At 37.1% G+C, this 18,041-nt stretch overlaps 1 protein-coding gene across 1 annotated transcript in view; it reads left to right on the forward strand.

The window, feature by feature from the left end:
- The window catches only part of SCCPDH (saccharopine dehydrogenase (putative)), a 33,524-nt gene that overhangs the window by 12,915 nt on the left and 2,568 nt on the right, over positions 1 to 18,041 (forward strand). The window contains exons 4-10 of the mRNA XM_012751206.3: positions 2,168 to 2,297; positions 5,361 to 5,410; positions 9,427 to 9,557; positions 10,308 to 10,425; positions 11,189 to 11,308; positions 11,400 to 11,456; positions 16,998 to 17,109. Coding sequence (XP_012606660.3) covers positions 2,168 to 2,297; positions 5,361 to 5,410; positions 9,427 to 9,557; positions 10,308 to 10,425; positions 11,189 to 11,308; positions 11,400 to 11,456; positions 16,998 to 17,109 — 718 coding nt within the window. The remainder of the gene's footprint in view (positions 1 to 2,167; positions 2,298 to 5,360; positions 5,411 to 9,426; positions 9,558 to 10,307; positions 10,426 to 11,188; positions 11,309 to 11,399; positions 11,457 to 16,997; positions 17,110 to 18,041) is intronic.

Raw genomic sequence — 18,041 nt, forward strand, 5'->3', positions numbered from 1 at the left:
TTGTTTCTTAGGTCCTTAGTATATAGGATATGCTGATTTTTGCAGCTATTACTACTTTATGCTGCAAATTGAATTAATTAAAACAGTATACTATTTTATATCTGAATTTCACTTTTGTAATTTTCATTTTGAATTCCCTTTTTAAAATTGGGCTCCTTGATAACATTTTAGAAAATGTAAAATCCCCTCAACCTAAAAATTTTTAGCATTCATATTTATTGAATGCTTATCATTTGCCCAAAATGGTGCTAAGCAGTTTTTTATTGTTATTTTTATTTATTTATTTTATTTGTTTTGAGAGACAGTCTCACTCTGTCACCCAGGCTTGAGTGCAGGGGTGTGATCATAGATGATTATAACCTTGAATTCTTGGGTTCAAGTAATCCTCTTGCCTCAGCCTCCCAAGTAGCTGGGACTACAGGCTCGCACCACCATGCCTGGCTAATTTTTTTTTTTTAAATGTTTTGTAGAGATGGGATCTCACTATGTCAACCAGGCTGGTCTTGAACTCCTGGCCCTAGTGATTCTCCCACCTTGGTCCCCCAGTGCTGGGATTACAGGCAAGAGCCACCAATACCCAGCCTTCTTCCTTTTTATATAGATGAGGAAATTAAAGGTTAAGGAAGGTTAAGTAACTTGCTAATAGTCATGCACATAGTAAATAGAAGAACTAGGACTTGAGGTTTGCCTGACTGCAGGAAGTAATGTGTTAATAGTCACTAAGCTACACTAATACCTTTAAAATGGTAACCTCATATGTCTATGTAGTCTCTATTGATTATTGTCATCAGTGTGCCAATATGATACGTGCTTAGAGTTTATCAATTGGTAATGTATATTGGAAAATACTAGGAAGGTGTAAATTACCAAAATTGATAAAAGAATAGGTAGGAAACGTGAATTAAAAAAAAGAAAAAAACAATTTCTATGTTACTTAAAATATCCCAGAACATAGAAAATAGTGAAAAGCTTGTAAGTTGTCTTTAAAGCTACCATAAAAGTAATATAAAAAGTCTAATAAAGGTCCAGAATACAGAAAGAACTTTTACAAGTCAATAATAGACATGCACATAACCCATTTAAAAAGTGGACAGAGGGATAAGAAGAGACAAATTTTCAGTGCAGAATTCCAAATAATTTATGTAGCTACTCCACTCTCAGGGACAGGGAGCATAATTTTACAGTGGAGAAACCTGCAGACACTGCCTTGCCTTGGTGTTCAAGGTCAACATCACAACTGGTGAATCACATTGATAGTATGTTGCGTTGATATGATGCAATGAGAATGGCACTTTACTGCTGTAGTCTTCCTCTCAAAATCCATTAATCCAGTTTAATCCTGAGAAAAACATGAAATAAATTCCAGTAGAGGAGCAGTTTATGAAATACCTGGCCAGCACTCCTCAAAATGGTTAAGGTCATTAAAAACAAAGTGTGAGAAACTGTCACATCCAAAAGTAGCCTCAGGAGATACCTGAGATGACAAGTAAATGTAATGTATCCGGGATGAGATCCTGAAACAGAAAAAGGACATTAGGTAAAAATGAAATCTCAATAAACTGTTTACTTTAGTTAATAATAATGTATCAATATTGGTTCATTAATTACAACAAATGTTAATGTAAAATACATTAATGGGGAAACTGGGTTTCAGAGTACATGGGAATTCTCTACTATTCAGTGTTTCCGTAAATCTAAAACTATTCTAGAAAACTAATTTTAAAAATAAGCAAAAGATTTGAACAGACATTATTCCCCTATCTCCTCTATCATTGCCTCCCTTCCTGGCCTTTCTTTATATATATGCATAGTTACAGATCTGTTGATATTCATCTGTGTAATGCAATTTGGGGTAATTTATTTTTGCTTTCTTTGTGTTTTTTAATATTTTTATTATAAGTATTACTTTTACATTTAAAAATAATTCTTAAAAAATTCAGTATCATTAAGTCAGATAACCATATCTCCCATACCATCTGGCACACAATATATGTTCAGTCAGTATTTGCTGAATAAGTGAAAAAAACATTGAGACAGTTAATATTTTGCTGCAGAGCAATATTGGTCAGCATTTTCCAAGTTTAACTGCTTTGTCTTTAAAGAGAAATCATTTAATATTGGTGTTTCTGTATAGCTCTGATTCAGATTCTTGTTCTGGACTTTTTAGTTTCTGGAATTAATGAAGTGGAAGTATCATGAAAAAGCTGCAGAAAAAGGGGTTTATATCATTGGAAGCAGTGGCTTTGACTCCATTCCAGCAGATCTGGGAGTAATATATACCAGAAATAAAATGAATGGTAATTATTGATAAATAAGCAATAATTAAATTTAACAATAAAAGGGTTTCGTGTTTGTAACTGTGATGAACTAAAATCTAGTTGGGAAAAGAAACACAGCTATAAATGAGTAATATTAAAACACATATTTTGTTATATCTGTGGTGTTTTTTTTTTTTTTTTTTTTTTGAGACACTGTCTCACTCTGTTGCCTGGGCTAGAGTGCAGTGGCATTATCATAGCTCACTGAGACCTCAAACTCCTGGGCTCAAGCAATCCTCCTGTCTTACCTGAGTAACCATCTGAGTAACTGGGACTATAGGTATGCACCACCATGCCCAGATAATTTTTAAAAAATTTTTTGTAGAGACAGGGTTTTGCTTTGTCACTCAGTGTTTTTAGTATAGCTACACTTTTAATAAAATACTATTGTTGTGATGTGGATAGTACTACAAGTGTTTTAAAATGAGGAATCATCCATTGTCTCAATTTAGTTATAGTTAGAGCTGTAAAAAATTCTGGAAAAAAATCTTTGGCAGCCATTATAAATCCAAACTTGCTTTGTTTAGGAATTAACACATTTTAAAGTATAATTTATACATATATTATAATTAAAAGGTTTTAAATTTTTAACCACCAAAGCTAGAATGTATTGAACACAGAAGTAGACATCTTTTTTTCACCCCATTTATAAAATGAAGATAATTACTTAAGAATGGAGAAAATCATCACTGTTACAGGAAAACAATTGAAGCTACTAATGTCATGCTTATTTAAAAAGTGTTTATTTAGAATATGACCTAAAACAGGTAACTCCAGCACCATATAAACTATTCTAGTGCTTAAAAAGGTAGAAAGTGCTCCTGTTTATATCAGAAAGTTAGCATAACTAGGAAACCTATCTAACAAAGATATCGTATATACATACAGAAACTATAAATCAATCTTGCTTGTGAAATTAGCAGTAAAAAGAAAATGTTTTATAGACAAACTAAGGCTTAGAAGTAAAAAATAAAAGAAAATGGATGTAAAAATTTAATAAATACCCAATGGTGGCCAGGCTCCGTGGCTCATGCCCATAATCCCAGCATTTTGGGAGGCTAAGGTGGGAGGATTACTTGAAGACAGGAATTTAAGACCAGCTTTAGCAACATAGGAAGACTATATATCTACAAAAACTTTTAAAAAATTATCTAGGCGTGGCAGCATGTGCCTGTAGTCCCAGCTACTCAGGAGGCTGAGGTGGAAGGATTGCTTGAGCCCAGGAGTTTGAGGTTGGGGTGAGCTATGACTCCACTCCACTCTAGCCCAGGCAACAGAATGTCTCAAAAAAAGAATGTCTCAAAAAAAGAATGTATACATGTTCTCTTGAATGAGTAAAAAAAAAAAAAAAGAATGTATGCAATGTCATTTAAAAAGAATGATGTGTTAATACCCAGGTTTAACATTAGGAAGTTATATAATCACCACTTCATAAGATCAGAGATAAAAAGACATATCCCCCTCTCAATAAATGACTTGAAAATTGAAAACTCATGCCATTTACTGATTTTAGATTTTTAGGAATTTAGAAGAATACTTTCTTACATAATAAATGTCAGAACACAATAGCAAACACCATACTTAATGGTGAAACACTAGAACCACTCCCATTAAAAAGAGGAATGTGAATTGAATATCTTTAAAATATTTAGTCTTCCAATCCATGGACCTAGTGTATATCTCCATTTATTACAAAAATTCTTTAAAGTCTGTGAAGTTTAGAGTTTCATCATCATCATCCTATATATTTCTTATTGAGTTTATTTCTAAATATTTGATAGTTTTTGTTATTTTGAATAGGTCTTTTTTTTCTTAAGGGAAAAATATTACTTTAAATTTGTAAGGAAAGTTTTTTTTCAGATACTACTGAAACCTTCAGCATTTTAACAAGTACTCCAGCTGATTTTTGATGCAGGTGGTCTACATTTTATTAGATTACTGTTTTAGTTTGTCTATATTCTTTGGATAGGGTTAGATCACAGAGCCACATGCCTAGGTTACATTCTCTGGTTATTTTATCAGGTTTTGAGAATTAGCTAGCCCATTATGTTTTTCTTTTCTTTCTCTTTCTCTGTTTCTTTCTTTCTTTTTTTTTTTTTTTTTGAGACGGAGTCTGGCTCTGTTGCCTGGGCTAGTAGAGTGCAGTGGTGTCATCATCGCTCACTGCAACCTCAAACTCCTGGGCTCAAGCCATCCTTCTGCCTCAGTTGCTCGAGTAGCTGGGTCTACAAGCACGCACCACCATGCCTGGCTAATTTTTAAAAAGTTTTTGTAGACACAGGGTCTCACTATGTTGCTCAGGATGGTCTTGAGCTTTTGGGCTTAAGTGGTCCTCCTACCTTGGCCTCCCAGAATGCTAGGATTACAGGCCTGAGTCACTATATCTGGCCCCACTATGGTTTTCTTTTGCCTTACCATTCTTAAGCAACTCAATAATTAAATACTTATCCACTATGGCTGTATATGGGTCTTCATGGTTAATATAATTTCTCCCTTTTTTCTGGCTTTGGTTTTTGACTTTTATTTTATACTTATATTTTTATTTCATTTAACAGCTTTAAGTATTTTATAAGCCATCACAAAGTGTGTGTTGATAGTTTTTGTGTGCATTCATTGTAAGCCACTACTAATAAGCCTCTTGAAAGCTGTCATATTTGAAAACAGAATAATTCCCATAGATCTACTTTTGAGAACTGTGGTCTTTTGGGTCTTCCAGAATGAGTGAGCTAAACTGTTGTCTTATTGAGGGAGATTCTTAGTCTTTTCAGTTTAAATACTGGAAAAGATTTTGCCAGTACTAGCAGTTAGAGTTTACGCTAAACTGCTCTTTCTGACAGGTTACCTGGCCTTAGCTGGTTCTTAAGTCTGTTTACAAAAATATAATAAAACTGTTATGTGTCCAGATTTTCTGACTATATCAGCTGTAGGCTTAGTAAACGTGGTCCCTGAGTGAATAGGAATAGTTTATTATTTACTTATCCTGCCTAAATAATCAAAAAATCTTATTTGATTTTACTTTTACCATTCTCTTAACTCTTTCAGGTACTTTGACTGCTGTGGAAAGTTTTCTAACTATACAGACAGGACCTGAGGTTAGTTTTTCTGTTTGTCAAGTGTTTTTTTCAAGCTAATATTAAAAACATTTTAGAAATGATGCATGTGTCTTAAAAAGATTTAGATTAATTAAATTTTTATGTATTTATAATTTTTAATGTATGAAAGTCACTATGTTTAATTTTAAAAAGTAAAGATACTAAATTACTGAGGTTACTTTGACTTAAAATATAACTTACATTAAAAACAACTGCACAGGCCGGGCGCTGTGGCTCACGCCTGTAATCCTAGCTCTTGGGAGGCCGAGGCGGGCGGATTGCTCAAGGTCAGGAGTTCAAAACCAGCCTGAGCAAGAGCAAGACCCCGTCTCTACTATAAATAGAAAGAAATTAATTGGCCAACTGATATATATATATATAAAAAAAAATTAGCCGGGCATGGTGGCGCATGCCTGTAGTCCCAGCTACTCGGGAGGCTGAGGCAGGAGGATCGCTTGAGCCCAGGAGTGTGAGGTTGCTGTGAGCTAGGCTGACGCCACGGCACTCACTCTAGCCTGGACAACAAAGCGAGACTCTGTCTCAAAAAAAAAAACAAAAAAAAAACAACTGCACAATTCATTATATTAAAGTGAATTACCATGATTCCAACACTAAAGCATCTGTTATTATTGTGTAATAATTGTTGTTGGCCAAGAAAATTTTCACTTTAGTGCAAGTCTAAATTTATATTTTTATTATGTGCCTATCTTGGAGTTAGATCCTTTTGTGACCATAAAAGAAATGTATGAAGTAAATCTAGTCTTATTGAATTTATAGTCTATTTAGGAACACAAAACAGTTGTATTTCTGAGAAAGGATCATATTTTATGATAGTACTTTTATTGCCAGTAGTGCCTAGCCAAATTCTAGATCTGTTCTGTGGCTTTATAAGTATTTGTTCTAAAATATATTTAGTCAACAAATACTGTCTAGTGGTGTAGATGTATATAGTAGTGAAAGATAAAGTGACATGTCAATGAATAAGATGCAAAGCCTACAGGCTGGGCACGGTGGCTCACGCCTATAATCCTAGCACTCTAGGAGGCCGAGGCAGGTGAATCATTTGCGCTCAGAAATTCGAGACCAGCCTGAGCAAGAGCAAGACCCCATCTCTATCAAAAATAGAAAGAAGTTAATTGGACAGCTAAAATAATATATAAAAAAATCAGCCAGGCATGGTGGCGCATGCCTGTAGTCCCAGCTACTCGGGAGGCTGAAGCAGAAGGATCACTTGAGCCCAGGAGTTTGAGGTTGCTGTGAGCTAGGCTGACGCCATGGCACTCTGGCCGGGGCAACCCCAGCTCAATCCAGTTCAAACCAACAAAACAAAAAGCAATTTATTGATTCATATAACCAAGTATCAGTAAGTATATGATGAGGCTGGAGCTAGATGTTCAAATGACATTGTCAGAACTCTTTTTTCTTCCTCTCTAATTTTTCTCTCTCTGCCTCTTCTGCTGCTTCTGCTTCTTTGTATGCTCTTAGCAGAGCAGGGAAGGTGCTGAGAACCCCAAGTATCCTTTGTCCTTAAGGTTCAGGATTTCCTGGAAAGAGCTGCCATAGTTCATGTATCAAATGATAGGGAAGATTAGTCAAGTATTGGGACATTTTGCCATCCTTGAGCCAGTAAATGTGACCTGGACTAATGGAGTAATCAATTGCCCAGGTCTGAGTCATAGACCCCTGCAGGGGGGATCATAGGGTCAATCCCAGCTGAACAACATGGAAGAGGTTCCCAAAAGGAAAGAGAGTTTTATAATCAGAAGAAGGGGGAAGGGCCATAGGGAATTCATACAGGACTGACAGGACTATATGGAGAGGATAAGAAAATTGGTAGGGCTGGAATAGAGGCCTCCTTTGAAAGAGCAGCAGAAGATGCGGTTGGAAAGACCAGGTAGATCTAACGATAGTCTCTTCTCTTTATTTGACAACAAAAGAACTACTGAGTGGATGGTTCTTACAGAGTCAAGTTAAGAATCTTTTCCTCGCCGGGCGTGGTGGTTTATGCCTGTAATCCTAGCACTCTGGAAGGCCAAAGCAGAATTGTTTGAGATCAGGAGTTTGAGACCAGCCTGAGCAAGAGCTAGACCCATCTTAACTAAAAATTAAAATAAATAAATAAATAAACCAGCATCATGGACTGCTCCCATAGTCCCAGTTATTCAAGAGGCTGAAGCAGGAGGATTGCTTGAGCCCAGGATTTTTTTTTTTTTTTTTTTTGAGACAGGGTCTCACTTTGTTGCCCAGGCTGGAGTGAGTGCCGTGGCGTCAGCCTAGCTCACAGCAACCTCACACTCCTGGGCTCAAGCGATCCTCCTGCCTCAGCCTCCTGAGTAGCTGGGACTACAGGCATGCGCCACCATGCCCGGCTAATTTTTTCTATATATATTAGTTGGCCAATTAATTTCTTTCTATGTTTAGTAGAGATGGGGTCTTTCTCTTGCTCAGGCTGGTTTTGAACTCCTGACCTTGAGCAATCCACCAGTCTCGGCCTCCCAGAGTGCTAGGATTATAGGCGTGAGCCACCACGCCCGGCTGAGCCCAGGATTTGAGGTTGTAGTGAGCTATGAGGATGCATTGCACCCTTGCCCAGACAACAGAGGAAAAAAAAAGAAAAGAAAAGGATTCTCTACTGGCTGTAGTACCAAAAAGAAATTGAAGGATTAAGGAAATAAAATATAAATCATATTTGTAAATTTTAGAATTAAAAATATTTTAACAAGACTTCTGCAGAAAGATAGGTATATAAGTTGGGGCTAGACTAAGTGGCGATGGAGGTGGATGGGGAAGCAGGCATTAACAGGATGGATAAATGGACAGTGTGCTGTGTGTGGCTGCATAAATGTCTGCGCAGGAATGTATCTTGACAGTTTGAGGAATCAGCATAGGATAGGAATAAGTTTAGGTGGCAAATTTTTTTTTTTTTTTTTTTTTTTTTTTGAGACAGAGTCTCGCTTTGTTGTCCAGGCTAGAGTGAGTGCCGTGGCGTCAGCCTAGCTCACAGCAACCTCAAACTCCTGGGCTAGAGTGATCCTTCTGCCTCAGCCTCCCGAGTAGCTGGGACTACAGGCATGCGCCACTATGCCCGGCTAATTTTTATATATATATATCAGTTGGCCAATTAATTTCTTTCTATTTATAGTAGAGACGGGGTCTTGCTCTTGCTCAGGCTGGTTTTGAACTCCTGACCTTGAGCAATCCGCCCGCCTCGGCCTCCCAAGAGCTAGGATTACAGGCGTGAGCCACAGCGCCCGGCCTAGGTGGCAAATTTTGAAGGAATATGGTCAATATTTTTTATTTTTAAATTTTTATTTTTCATTCTTTTTTTTTTTTTTTTTTTGAGACAGAGTCTCGCTTTGTTGCACAGGCTAGAGTGAGTGCCGTGGCGTCAGCCTAGCTCACAGCAACCTCAAACTCCTGGGCTCAAGCAATCCTTCTGCCTCAGCCTCCCGAGTAGCTGGGACTACAGGCATGTGCCACCACGCCCGGCTAATTTTTTTATATATATATATATTAGTTGGCCAATTAATTTCTTTCTATTTATGGTAGAGACGGGGTCTTGCTCTTGCTCAGGCTGGTTTCGAACTCCTGACCTCGAGCAATCCGGCCGCCTCGGCCTCCCAGAGTGCTAGGATTACAGGCTTGAGCCACCTCGCCCGGCCCATTCTTTTTTTGTTTATAATTTGTTCTCTCTATTTTTATATTGCTTTCTTTTCCTGTGTCATGAGGAATATGGTCAATTAGTTGAATAATAATTACTTATTACAGAGAGCATAAATAATGGAAGGAAGAAAGAAGAAAGGGCTTATATTGGTATAAATATTGAATATGATCAAGCTAATGAGTGTTACTGCTGCCTAGTTGGTCATGAAAATTCATCTCAAAATTATTAAATAAGGGATTATGTCTTATCCAAATAGTAGTGAAATGTTGTAACAATTGTAAGTTTCTTGGTTTTACATTTTAGTAATTACTCCTTAAAATGTATTTCTTTAATTCTTCAATTATTTTATTAGGGGTTGTGCATTCACGATGGTACCTGGAAGTCGGCAATTTATAGTTTGGGAGATCAGAGTAATTTAAGAAAACTACGACATGCATCAAATCTGAAGCCTCTCCCAATTGTTGGTCCAAAATTGAAAAGAAGGTATATTATCTCAGAATCTATTCTTTTTTTTCTTCTAGTCAAGTGAAGCAGTAGGAAAGAGAATCTATTCTATAATATATCTAAGATAATCTAAGTATCTTGTTGCTACATTGGCTATTTATAAAGTATGCTACTAAGAAAAGCTTGGTCATACACTTTTGGTTAGCTGGGGAAAAAAAAAAAAGAAAAGCTTGGAGACTATTTTGTAGTAGGTTCAGGATTGTTTTCAATATATTACCATAAGCTTAAGTACTTCATATATGATACATTTGAATACTAGGAAGAAAGTGAATTTTATGATGACTTTTTACTATCAGTATAAAAATTAAATGTCAATTAAATTTTATGCAGTCAAACCACCATTTCAAAGTGTGCTGATCTTAATGTAGATTAATTAACTTCATTAATAGCACTTATGTGAGAACTTTAGAGATATGAGGTTAGGATTGGACTGTTGAATGTTCTTTTTATTGTTTAGGAAAATTGATGGGGTAAAACATAGTTAAACTACATGTGTTAAATGTCCATGATAGGAAGAATACTATACTGTTTCACTTGTCATTTATTTGGGTTTAGATGTAGAGAACAAAGGAAGAATTATTGAAATAAATTTTAATTAAAAGGAAATCATCCACCATCTTTATTACTATCTCAAAAACAGTTACTGATTTTTTTTATTCAAAAATTTAGCAACCAAAGTTGTCACTGTAATTGGAGAAAATGCAAAATATTCATGGGTCTGTCTTGCAGGTGGCCAATTTCTTTTTGTAGAGAACTCAACGTATATTCCATTCCTTTCTTGGGATCTGATGTGTCTGTTGTGAAGCGGACTCAGCGTTACTTGCATGAAAATTTCGAGGAATCACCAGTAAGTATATATGATTTATCCCTTATCTATTTGATGTAAGATATTTTTGTTTGTAAGGCAAAATAAGAAAGAGCTAAATAAATAATACATATTTTAGCTTCCAGAAATAGAATTGTTAAGGTAGAGCATTTTGCGTTTTATGGGGGTGGTAATAGCCATGCCCCATGATTCAAATCTTGCCTGCTGAATACCTTTTTACTATAACACAACAGCAGCAAAGTCAGTACAAGAAATCCTGGTGTCATAAGCATTCAGCAGTCCCTGTTTAGTGTTTCAGCTGCTAGAAACACTTTTTATTGCTTATGGAGATGTCTGGGGCCTCTCTGTCCCTGCTCTCCTTGCTACCTCTGGAGTACCATCTTATTTCCATGGTGAGGGAAGTACTGGCTTTCACTGCTGAGACTTGAGGGGGAAACTGTATCTCAAGTGAAAAGGTGGAGGGTGTTTTCTCATAGGAAGGGTTGTAAGTGTGAAGTCTGCATTCTATAATGTATTGTTGTTAAACTCAGATATATATTATAGATTATGTGGATTTTTGTGTTCAGTCAAACAGCAGAAGCTAACTACCATTTGTAACAATTTCTTTAAAAAATAGTCTCCCATGTCTGGTCTCTGAATAAGCTTATAGAACATAATGCATTCATAAAGTAGAAATTCCTTTTGTTCCATATTTGTGACTGAAAAGAAAGAAGTAGCCAACATCCTTGTATTACTTGGTCTAAAATGTAGGGAGTAACATTCTAACTTTTTATTCTCAATCTAGGTTCAGTATGCTGCTTATATAACTGTAGGAGGCATCACCTCTGTTATTAAGCTGATGTTTGCAGGACTTTTCTTTTTATTCTTTGTGAGGTTTGGCATTGGAAGGCAACTTCTCATAAAAGTAAGTAAAATTTTATGAAATTGATTTTTAGAAATATTTTCCATGAGTTTTTAAAAATATCACTGAGGGTTTTTTTTCCTCTCTCCATTAGTTCCCATGGCTCTTCTCCTTTGGGTATTTTTCAAAACAAGGTCCAACACAAAAGCAGGTAATCCTTTCTTTTATATTCAAAGCTCTAAACTAATATTTTCCTTTATTTGTACTTTTCTTCAGTGTAGTGACAGTATCATCTAAGACTTGATGGGGCATTTACTATGTTCCAGACACTCTTTTAAAATTTTAACTTAGATTACTTAATCTTTTCAAACGCCCCTTGGATATATGTATTATTATCATCTCTGTTTTACAAATGATGGAAATGATCACAGAGAGGCTAAGAAACTTGCCCAGGGTTCAACAGCTATAAATGGTCAAGGTGGGATGAGAACCCAGCCATCTGGCTCTAGAAAATATATTCTCTTTTACTTCATAGAAATCTCAAATGTGTTTCTCCTCTATTATCTTTTCCTTGTGCCTCCTCTGCCTCCAAATTTCACTTTCTCTTCTATATACCCTGAATTCCCACAGTAGATAATGTAAATCACCAGGCATCCAATATTCTCAGCGATAGGAAGGCCTCATTCTCTACCATTTAGCTTACAGATCCCACCCTGAATCAGGCCATGGGTCATTTAGCTTTCATCTCCTTTACACAAGGCACTCCCCTGGGGATATCTCACTGCCGATTCTTTCTTTTTTCTTTGTGGTGCCTTCATAGCTCACTACTCACTGCAGATTTGAACTCCTGGGCTCAGATGATCCTCCTGCCTTGGTCTCTCAAAGTGCTGGGATTACAGGCACGGGCCATCGTGCTGACCTGTTTTACTTTTCATTAGTCATGCCTCCTCTCAGTAGCTTTTTTCAACCCCAGCCCTCATCCCCGTCTGTAAATTATCTCAACTCCTACTTCACTGAAAGGATTGAGAGCATCTGTTGTGTGCCCCCTCAAGTCCCTACTCTTGGCATCATTCCCATCTTCACCTTTTTTCCTCCTCTCTAGAAGATGTGTTCTTCTGTACAAGGCTAATCTTCCCACCTGGGTCCTTTACCATGTAAGCAGTTACCATGTTGCAGGCACTGGGCTACGTGCTTTATGTGCTTTACGTTAAAGGTATCATTATCAGCTGGGCACGGTGGCTCACGACTGTAATTCTAGGTCTCTAGGAGGCCAAGGTGGGAGCTTCGCTTGAGATCAGGAGTTCGAGACCAGCCTGAGCAAGAGAGAGATCCCATCTCTACTAAAAATAGAAAAAATTAGCCAGGCATGGTGGCATGCGCCTGTAGTCCCATCTACTTGGGAGGCTGAGGAAGGAAAATTGCTTAAGCCCAGGAGTTTGAGGTTGCTGTGAGCTAGGCTGACTCCAAGGCACTGTAGCCCAGGTGACAGAGCAAGACTCTGTTTCAAAAAAAAAAAAAAAATCTAGTTTTTACGGTTGAGGAAATAAACAGGGTGTTATTTGCCTAAGTTCACATAACTGAAATATGGTGGATCTGATATTCAAAAGAGCCTGAGTCTTAGCTATGACTGCTGCTTTTGTTCAGATTGCCTTGGCTTCATCAGTTGATAATTCCTTTTCTCTCCTCTAGATTCAGCCTCCTGCCTCTCTACAGGTTCTTTCTCCTTATCCTATAAACATGTGCATGTCTTTCCTAACTAAAAAAGAGCTCTCACCCTTACTTCCCCCTTTATTGCCCCTTGCTAAAGTCACCATCGACCTTACAACTGCTATATGATCTTTAGTCCTCACTTATCTGTTATCTTTGACATTATTGTCCTACTTGAAATTCTTGCTTCTCTTGGCTTCTGAGATAATTTCTCTTTGAAGTTTTCTGTCTGCTTTTTCTCCTCCTTTGCTATGCTATATCCTCATCTTCTTTCTACTTTTTACATGTGGATCATTTATGTTAATCCCTGGGTTCCATCCTATATCCACTTCTCACCCACTCTCCCTAAGTGATCTCAGCAGTGTTCTTAACACATTTATATTTCCAGATTTATGTGTCCATCTATTTTGTTAGATGTATATCCTCCAGGTACTTGAAACTCAACATGTCAAAACCTGAACTTGTTTCCCCCAAACTCTCTTCTTCTTTCTATATTTCCCATCTCAGTTGGTGGTACTATCATCTACCCAGCAAGAAACATAAGCATCATTCTATAATTTTCTCCAAACCCATCACAGCTGCCTTGATCAAGCCTTTACCTCTCTTTCTTCTAATTGTGATAAAATACACAGAACATAAAATTTACCATCTTAACCATGTTTAAGTTTTGAGTGTTATTAAGTACATTTGTGTTGTTGTGTAACCAATGCAGTCAATTCACCTCGAGAACTCTCTTCATCTTGCAAGACTAAAACTCTATGCCCATTAAATAGTAACTCCCCATCTCCCCTTCCTCCTGGCTCCTGGCAGCCACCATCTGTCACAGTGGATTTGACTACTCTGGGTACCTCATATAAATGGAATCATACAGTCTTTGTCTTTTTGTGAAAAGCTTATTTCACTTAGCATAATGTCCTTAAGGTTCATACATGTAGCATATGTCAGAATTTCCATCCTTTTTAAAATTGAATAATATTTCATTGTATGTATATGTTACATTTTATTTATCCATTCATTTGTAAGTAGACACTTGCGTTGCTTCCAGCTCTTGGCTATTGTAAATTATGCTGCTGTGAACATGGGTGTACAAGTATCTGTTCAAGACCCTGCTTTAAATTCTTTTGAGTATTCACCCAGAAGTGGAATAGCTGGATCATATGTTAATTCTATATTTCGTTTTTTGAGGAACCACTAAACGGTTTTACATAGTGGCTGTACCATTTTACCTTCCCACCAATGCTACACCAAGGTTCCAATTTTTCCATATCTTCCCCAACATTTGTTATTTAATATTTTCTGGGTTTCTTGTGATAGTAGCCATCCACAAGGGTGTGAGGTGGTATTTTGTGCTTTTGATTTGCATTGACCTAATGATTGGTGATGTTGGATATCTTTTCATGTGCTTATTGGTCATTTGTAATACCTTCTCTGGAGGAATGTCTATTTGAGTCCCTTTGCCCATATTTGAATAGGGTTGTTCGTTTTTTCTTAAGTTGTAAGAGTTGTGTATGGCCGGGTGCGGTGGCTCATGCCTGTAATCCTAGCTCTCTGGGAGGCTGAGGTGGGCTCAAGGTCAGGAGTTCAAAACCAGCCTGAGCAAGAGAAAGAGACCCTGTCTCTACTATAAATAGAAAAAAATTAATTGGCCAACTAATATATATATAGAAAAAATTAGCCGGGCATGGTAGCGCATGCCTGTAGTCCCAGCTACTTGGGAGGCTGAGGCAGTAGGATTGCTTGAGCCCAGGAGTTTGAGGTTGCTGTGAACTAGGCTGACGCCACGGCACTCACTCTAGCCTGGGCAACAGAGTGAGACTCTGTCTCAAAAAAAACAAACAAAAAAAGAATTGTCTATGTATTCTGGATATGAATCTCTTATCAGACACATGTTTTAAAAATATTTTCTCCTCTTCTTTGGGTTGCCTTTTACTCTGTTGATAGTACAGGCCCTTATCTCTTGGCTGACTTTTTGTAGCCTTCCTATGGTTTCTTTCTAATCCATCTTTCAGTAGTATCTAAGAGATCTTTCTAAGACAGAAAATCTGACCTTATCATTGCCTTTGAAAATTTTCCTTGACTCTCCACTTTGGCAGTGATTTTTAACTGGGATTTCATACATCAGAATCACCTAGAGAGCTTTTTCCAAATACACAGGCTCTTACACTGCTTCTGGATATGCTGATTCAGTAGGTCTGGAGTGGGCCTGAAAGTATAGAGCAGTGGTTCTCCACTTTAGGAGACAACTCAAAATTGATGACCAGAGATTCTAGTTCAATTGGTCTGGAATGTGGCCTGAGCATAGGGGTTTTAAAAATCTCACCAGTGATGCTAATTGCTGCCAGAGTTGAGAATCACTGCTCTGCACGTAGGAAGGTTCCAGGTCAGGTGTGGGTGATTTTGGAACATACCCTGGAGTACAACTGGCTGGAAGTCCATCTCCAGAGGTGTGAGGCCATCCTAGGCTCCTCATGATCTAGTCCTGGATGCCAGATAGGTTTCATTTTTCGTCCAACTCTGATTAATTGGTAGTAGCAACCCAGAGACTATGCTGAAAGTAGTTCTGAGGCTGAATGTGTGCATAGCCTGAGAGAGGGTCATGACCAGTTAACATGGGTGCCATAGCAGGGGAGGGATCAAGTGTGGCATGTGTCTGATCTTGTCTGCACCTCTTGATTTATATGTTCTAGGTACACCATGCTGCTGCATCCCTCCATCCCTTTATTTATTTATTTTGAGACAGAGTCTCACTCTGTTTCCCAAGCTAGAGTGCTGTGTCATCAGCCTAGCTCACAGCAACCTCAAACTCTGGGCTCAAGCAATCCTACTGCCTCAGCCTCCTGAGTAGCTGGGACTACAGGCATGTGCCACCATGCCCGGCTAATTTTTTCTATATATTTTTAGTTGGCCAATTAATTTTTTTCTATTTTTAGTAGAGATGGGGGTCTCACTCTTGCTCAGGCTGGTTTCGAACTCCTGACCTTGAGTGATCGATCCGCCTTGGCCTCCCAGAGTGCTAAGGTTACACTACTGCACCCGGCCCCCTCCATCCTTTTAAATAATGGTTTCTGCTTTCTGGAATCCATTATACTTTTCTGTGTAGTAAATTACTAAAATGTGTGTGTGTGTATACATTTCACAACACTGCCTGCTGCCCCAGTAGATTTAGTAACATCCTCCTCTGAGCTATTTTTGCATCTTTTAGTTTATGTCTTATACTGTTATGTATTTCTCCCCCCTGCCCCAGGAAAGACAGGGACCATATATTTATGTCTCATACTTATGTCTTTTAAATGAGTATGAGACACATGCTCATTTAAAGTATAAAATGAGAAAATACACAGTTTGGACCAAGGACATTTTCTGAAAAAAAAATCCATTTCACAAAAATTCTATCTGTATTAAGGGAAGCAGTCTTGGAGCGTCTGCATCACCATTGTATAATTAGCACCCCATGTTATATTTATTTAATCTGTTGAAAGTCTGAAGAAGCACAGCTGTATCTGGCAATGCTGTGATGAATAACCCTTTGTCAATATTAATAAAAGTTTGATGATCATGATTGAATTATGTGTTACCTTATTACTAAATTTAGTGATTACTAAATTTAGTGACTATGAAAGATGCTAAGTTCCAGAATTTAACTTTTTGAATTGAATTTTTATATCTCTAAGTGGAACAATTATGTATCTGTGCCCCAGGCCCATATTTCTATTACTTGCTGGCTGTTTTTGTCTTGTCACCTAAAATATGTAAAATCAGATTTCTATATTCCATCCCCCACCCCAATAAAAACTACATTCAAGAATCATTATCTCACCCATGTTTGTCACCACCTCTCTTCCCCCCATATCACAGTAGTCATCAAAACTTACAGCTTCAAAGAATTAATTTTTCTTCCATGCTTAAAGGATAAGATATTCTGGGCAAATATCAGTGTTTTTAATCTACTGAAAATGTCTCATATGAAGTAGAATAGTATGTTTTATTATGTTCCAGGAGGAAATGACATATTTATTAAATAAGCCCTTTGCTTTCTCTTTCATAGATTGATGCCTCATCATTTACGTTGACGTTCTTTGGTCAAGGATATAGCCAAGGCGTTAGTACTGATAAGAACAAACCAAATATCAGAATTTGTACTCAGGTGAAAGGACCAGGTATTCACATATAACTTAAGAATGCTTGGGAGTTTTATATTGCCTTAAGCTATAAAGTCAGGTGCTATTACAATATATTCTTTTTGAAGCTTGATTTTTTAGAAATACATTTGCACAAATTATTTAAGTAATTTAAAAGTATACTGTCGAAGGATTGAAATTATTCATATAATCCAATTTTATTAGCACATTCTTCCCTCTGGTTTTCTTTTTCAGTATAATTCAATAATTCAGAATGGCAAATTTTAATTAGTATTAATAAGAAAAGGGGCTGGTTGATATTTACCTATTTCAGACTCATACACAAGCAGTATAATTATAACATCAGTCAAATCTGTGGTCTGCCTCTAAGGTTTCTTTTGAGTCTCTGAACATTCCGGCATTGTTTAGAAGATGGATGTACACACATGTATTTTTCAAGGGAGGGTAATGTAATGGCTTTTGATAGATGGTTAAAAGGATGCATTGCCCAAAAAAGTTTAAGAGCTTTCACTATAAATTTTAGAGAACTATACAGAGACAGGCCCACTTGAGAATTAGAGTAAAATTATAAGTTTAATTACATTCATCCCTGATAGGTCACAGGAAGTTTTAATCAAGCCACATGGGGATATGTTTGCAACTTGCCTTTTTTTTCCAAATTCCCATCTGACTTTTTAAGATACATGAACTATATTTTTATTATTTGACAGGAATATAAATGCTAATGTCCTAATTGCTGATAGACCTTATAAAAGTTACTAATGTTTAGTCACTTGTTTTTCTTTAATAAATCAAGAGGTTTTTTAAGTATGTGGATGCAGATAGGGATCATCTTAGTGTATTAATAGAGAAACAAAAATACTACAATCATTGGCTTCAATTATTGTCAAGAAGCTGCCTACAGTATTCAGTACAGTAACATGCTGTATAGGTAAAAAAAAAATTATAAA

This window comes from Microcebus murinus, chromosome 19, assembly GCF_040939455.1.
Source record: "Microcebus murinus isolate Inina chromosome 19, M.murinus_Inina_mat1.0, whole genome shotgun sequence".
In the NCBI taxonomy this organism is placed as follows: domain Eukaryota; kingdom Metazoa; phylum Chordata; class Mammalia; order Primates; family Cheirogaleidae; genus Microcebus; species Microcebus murinus.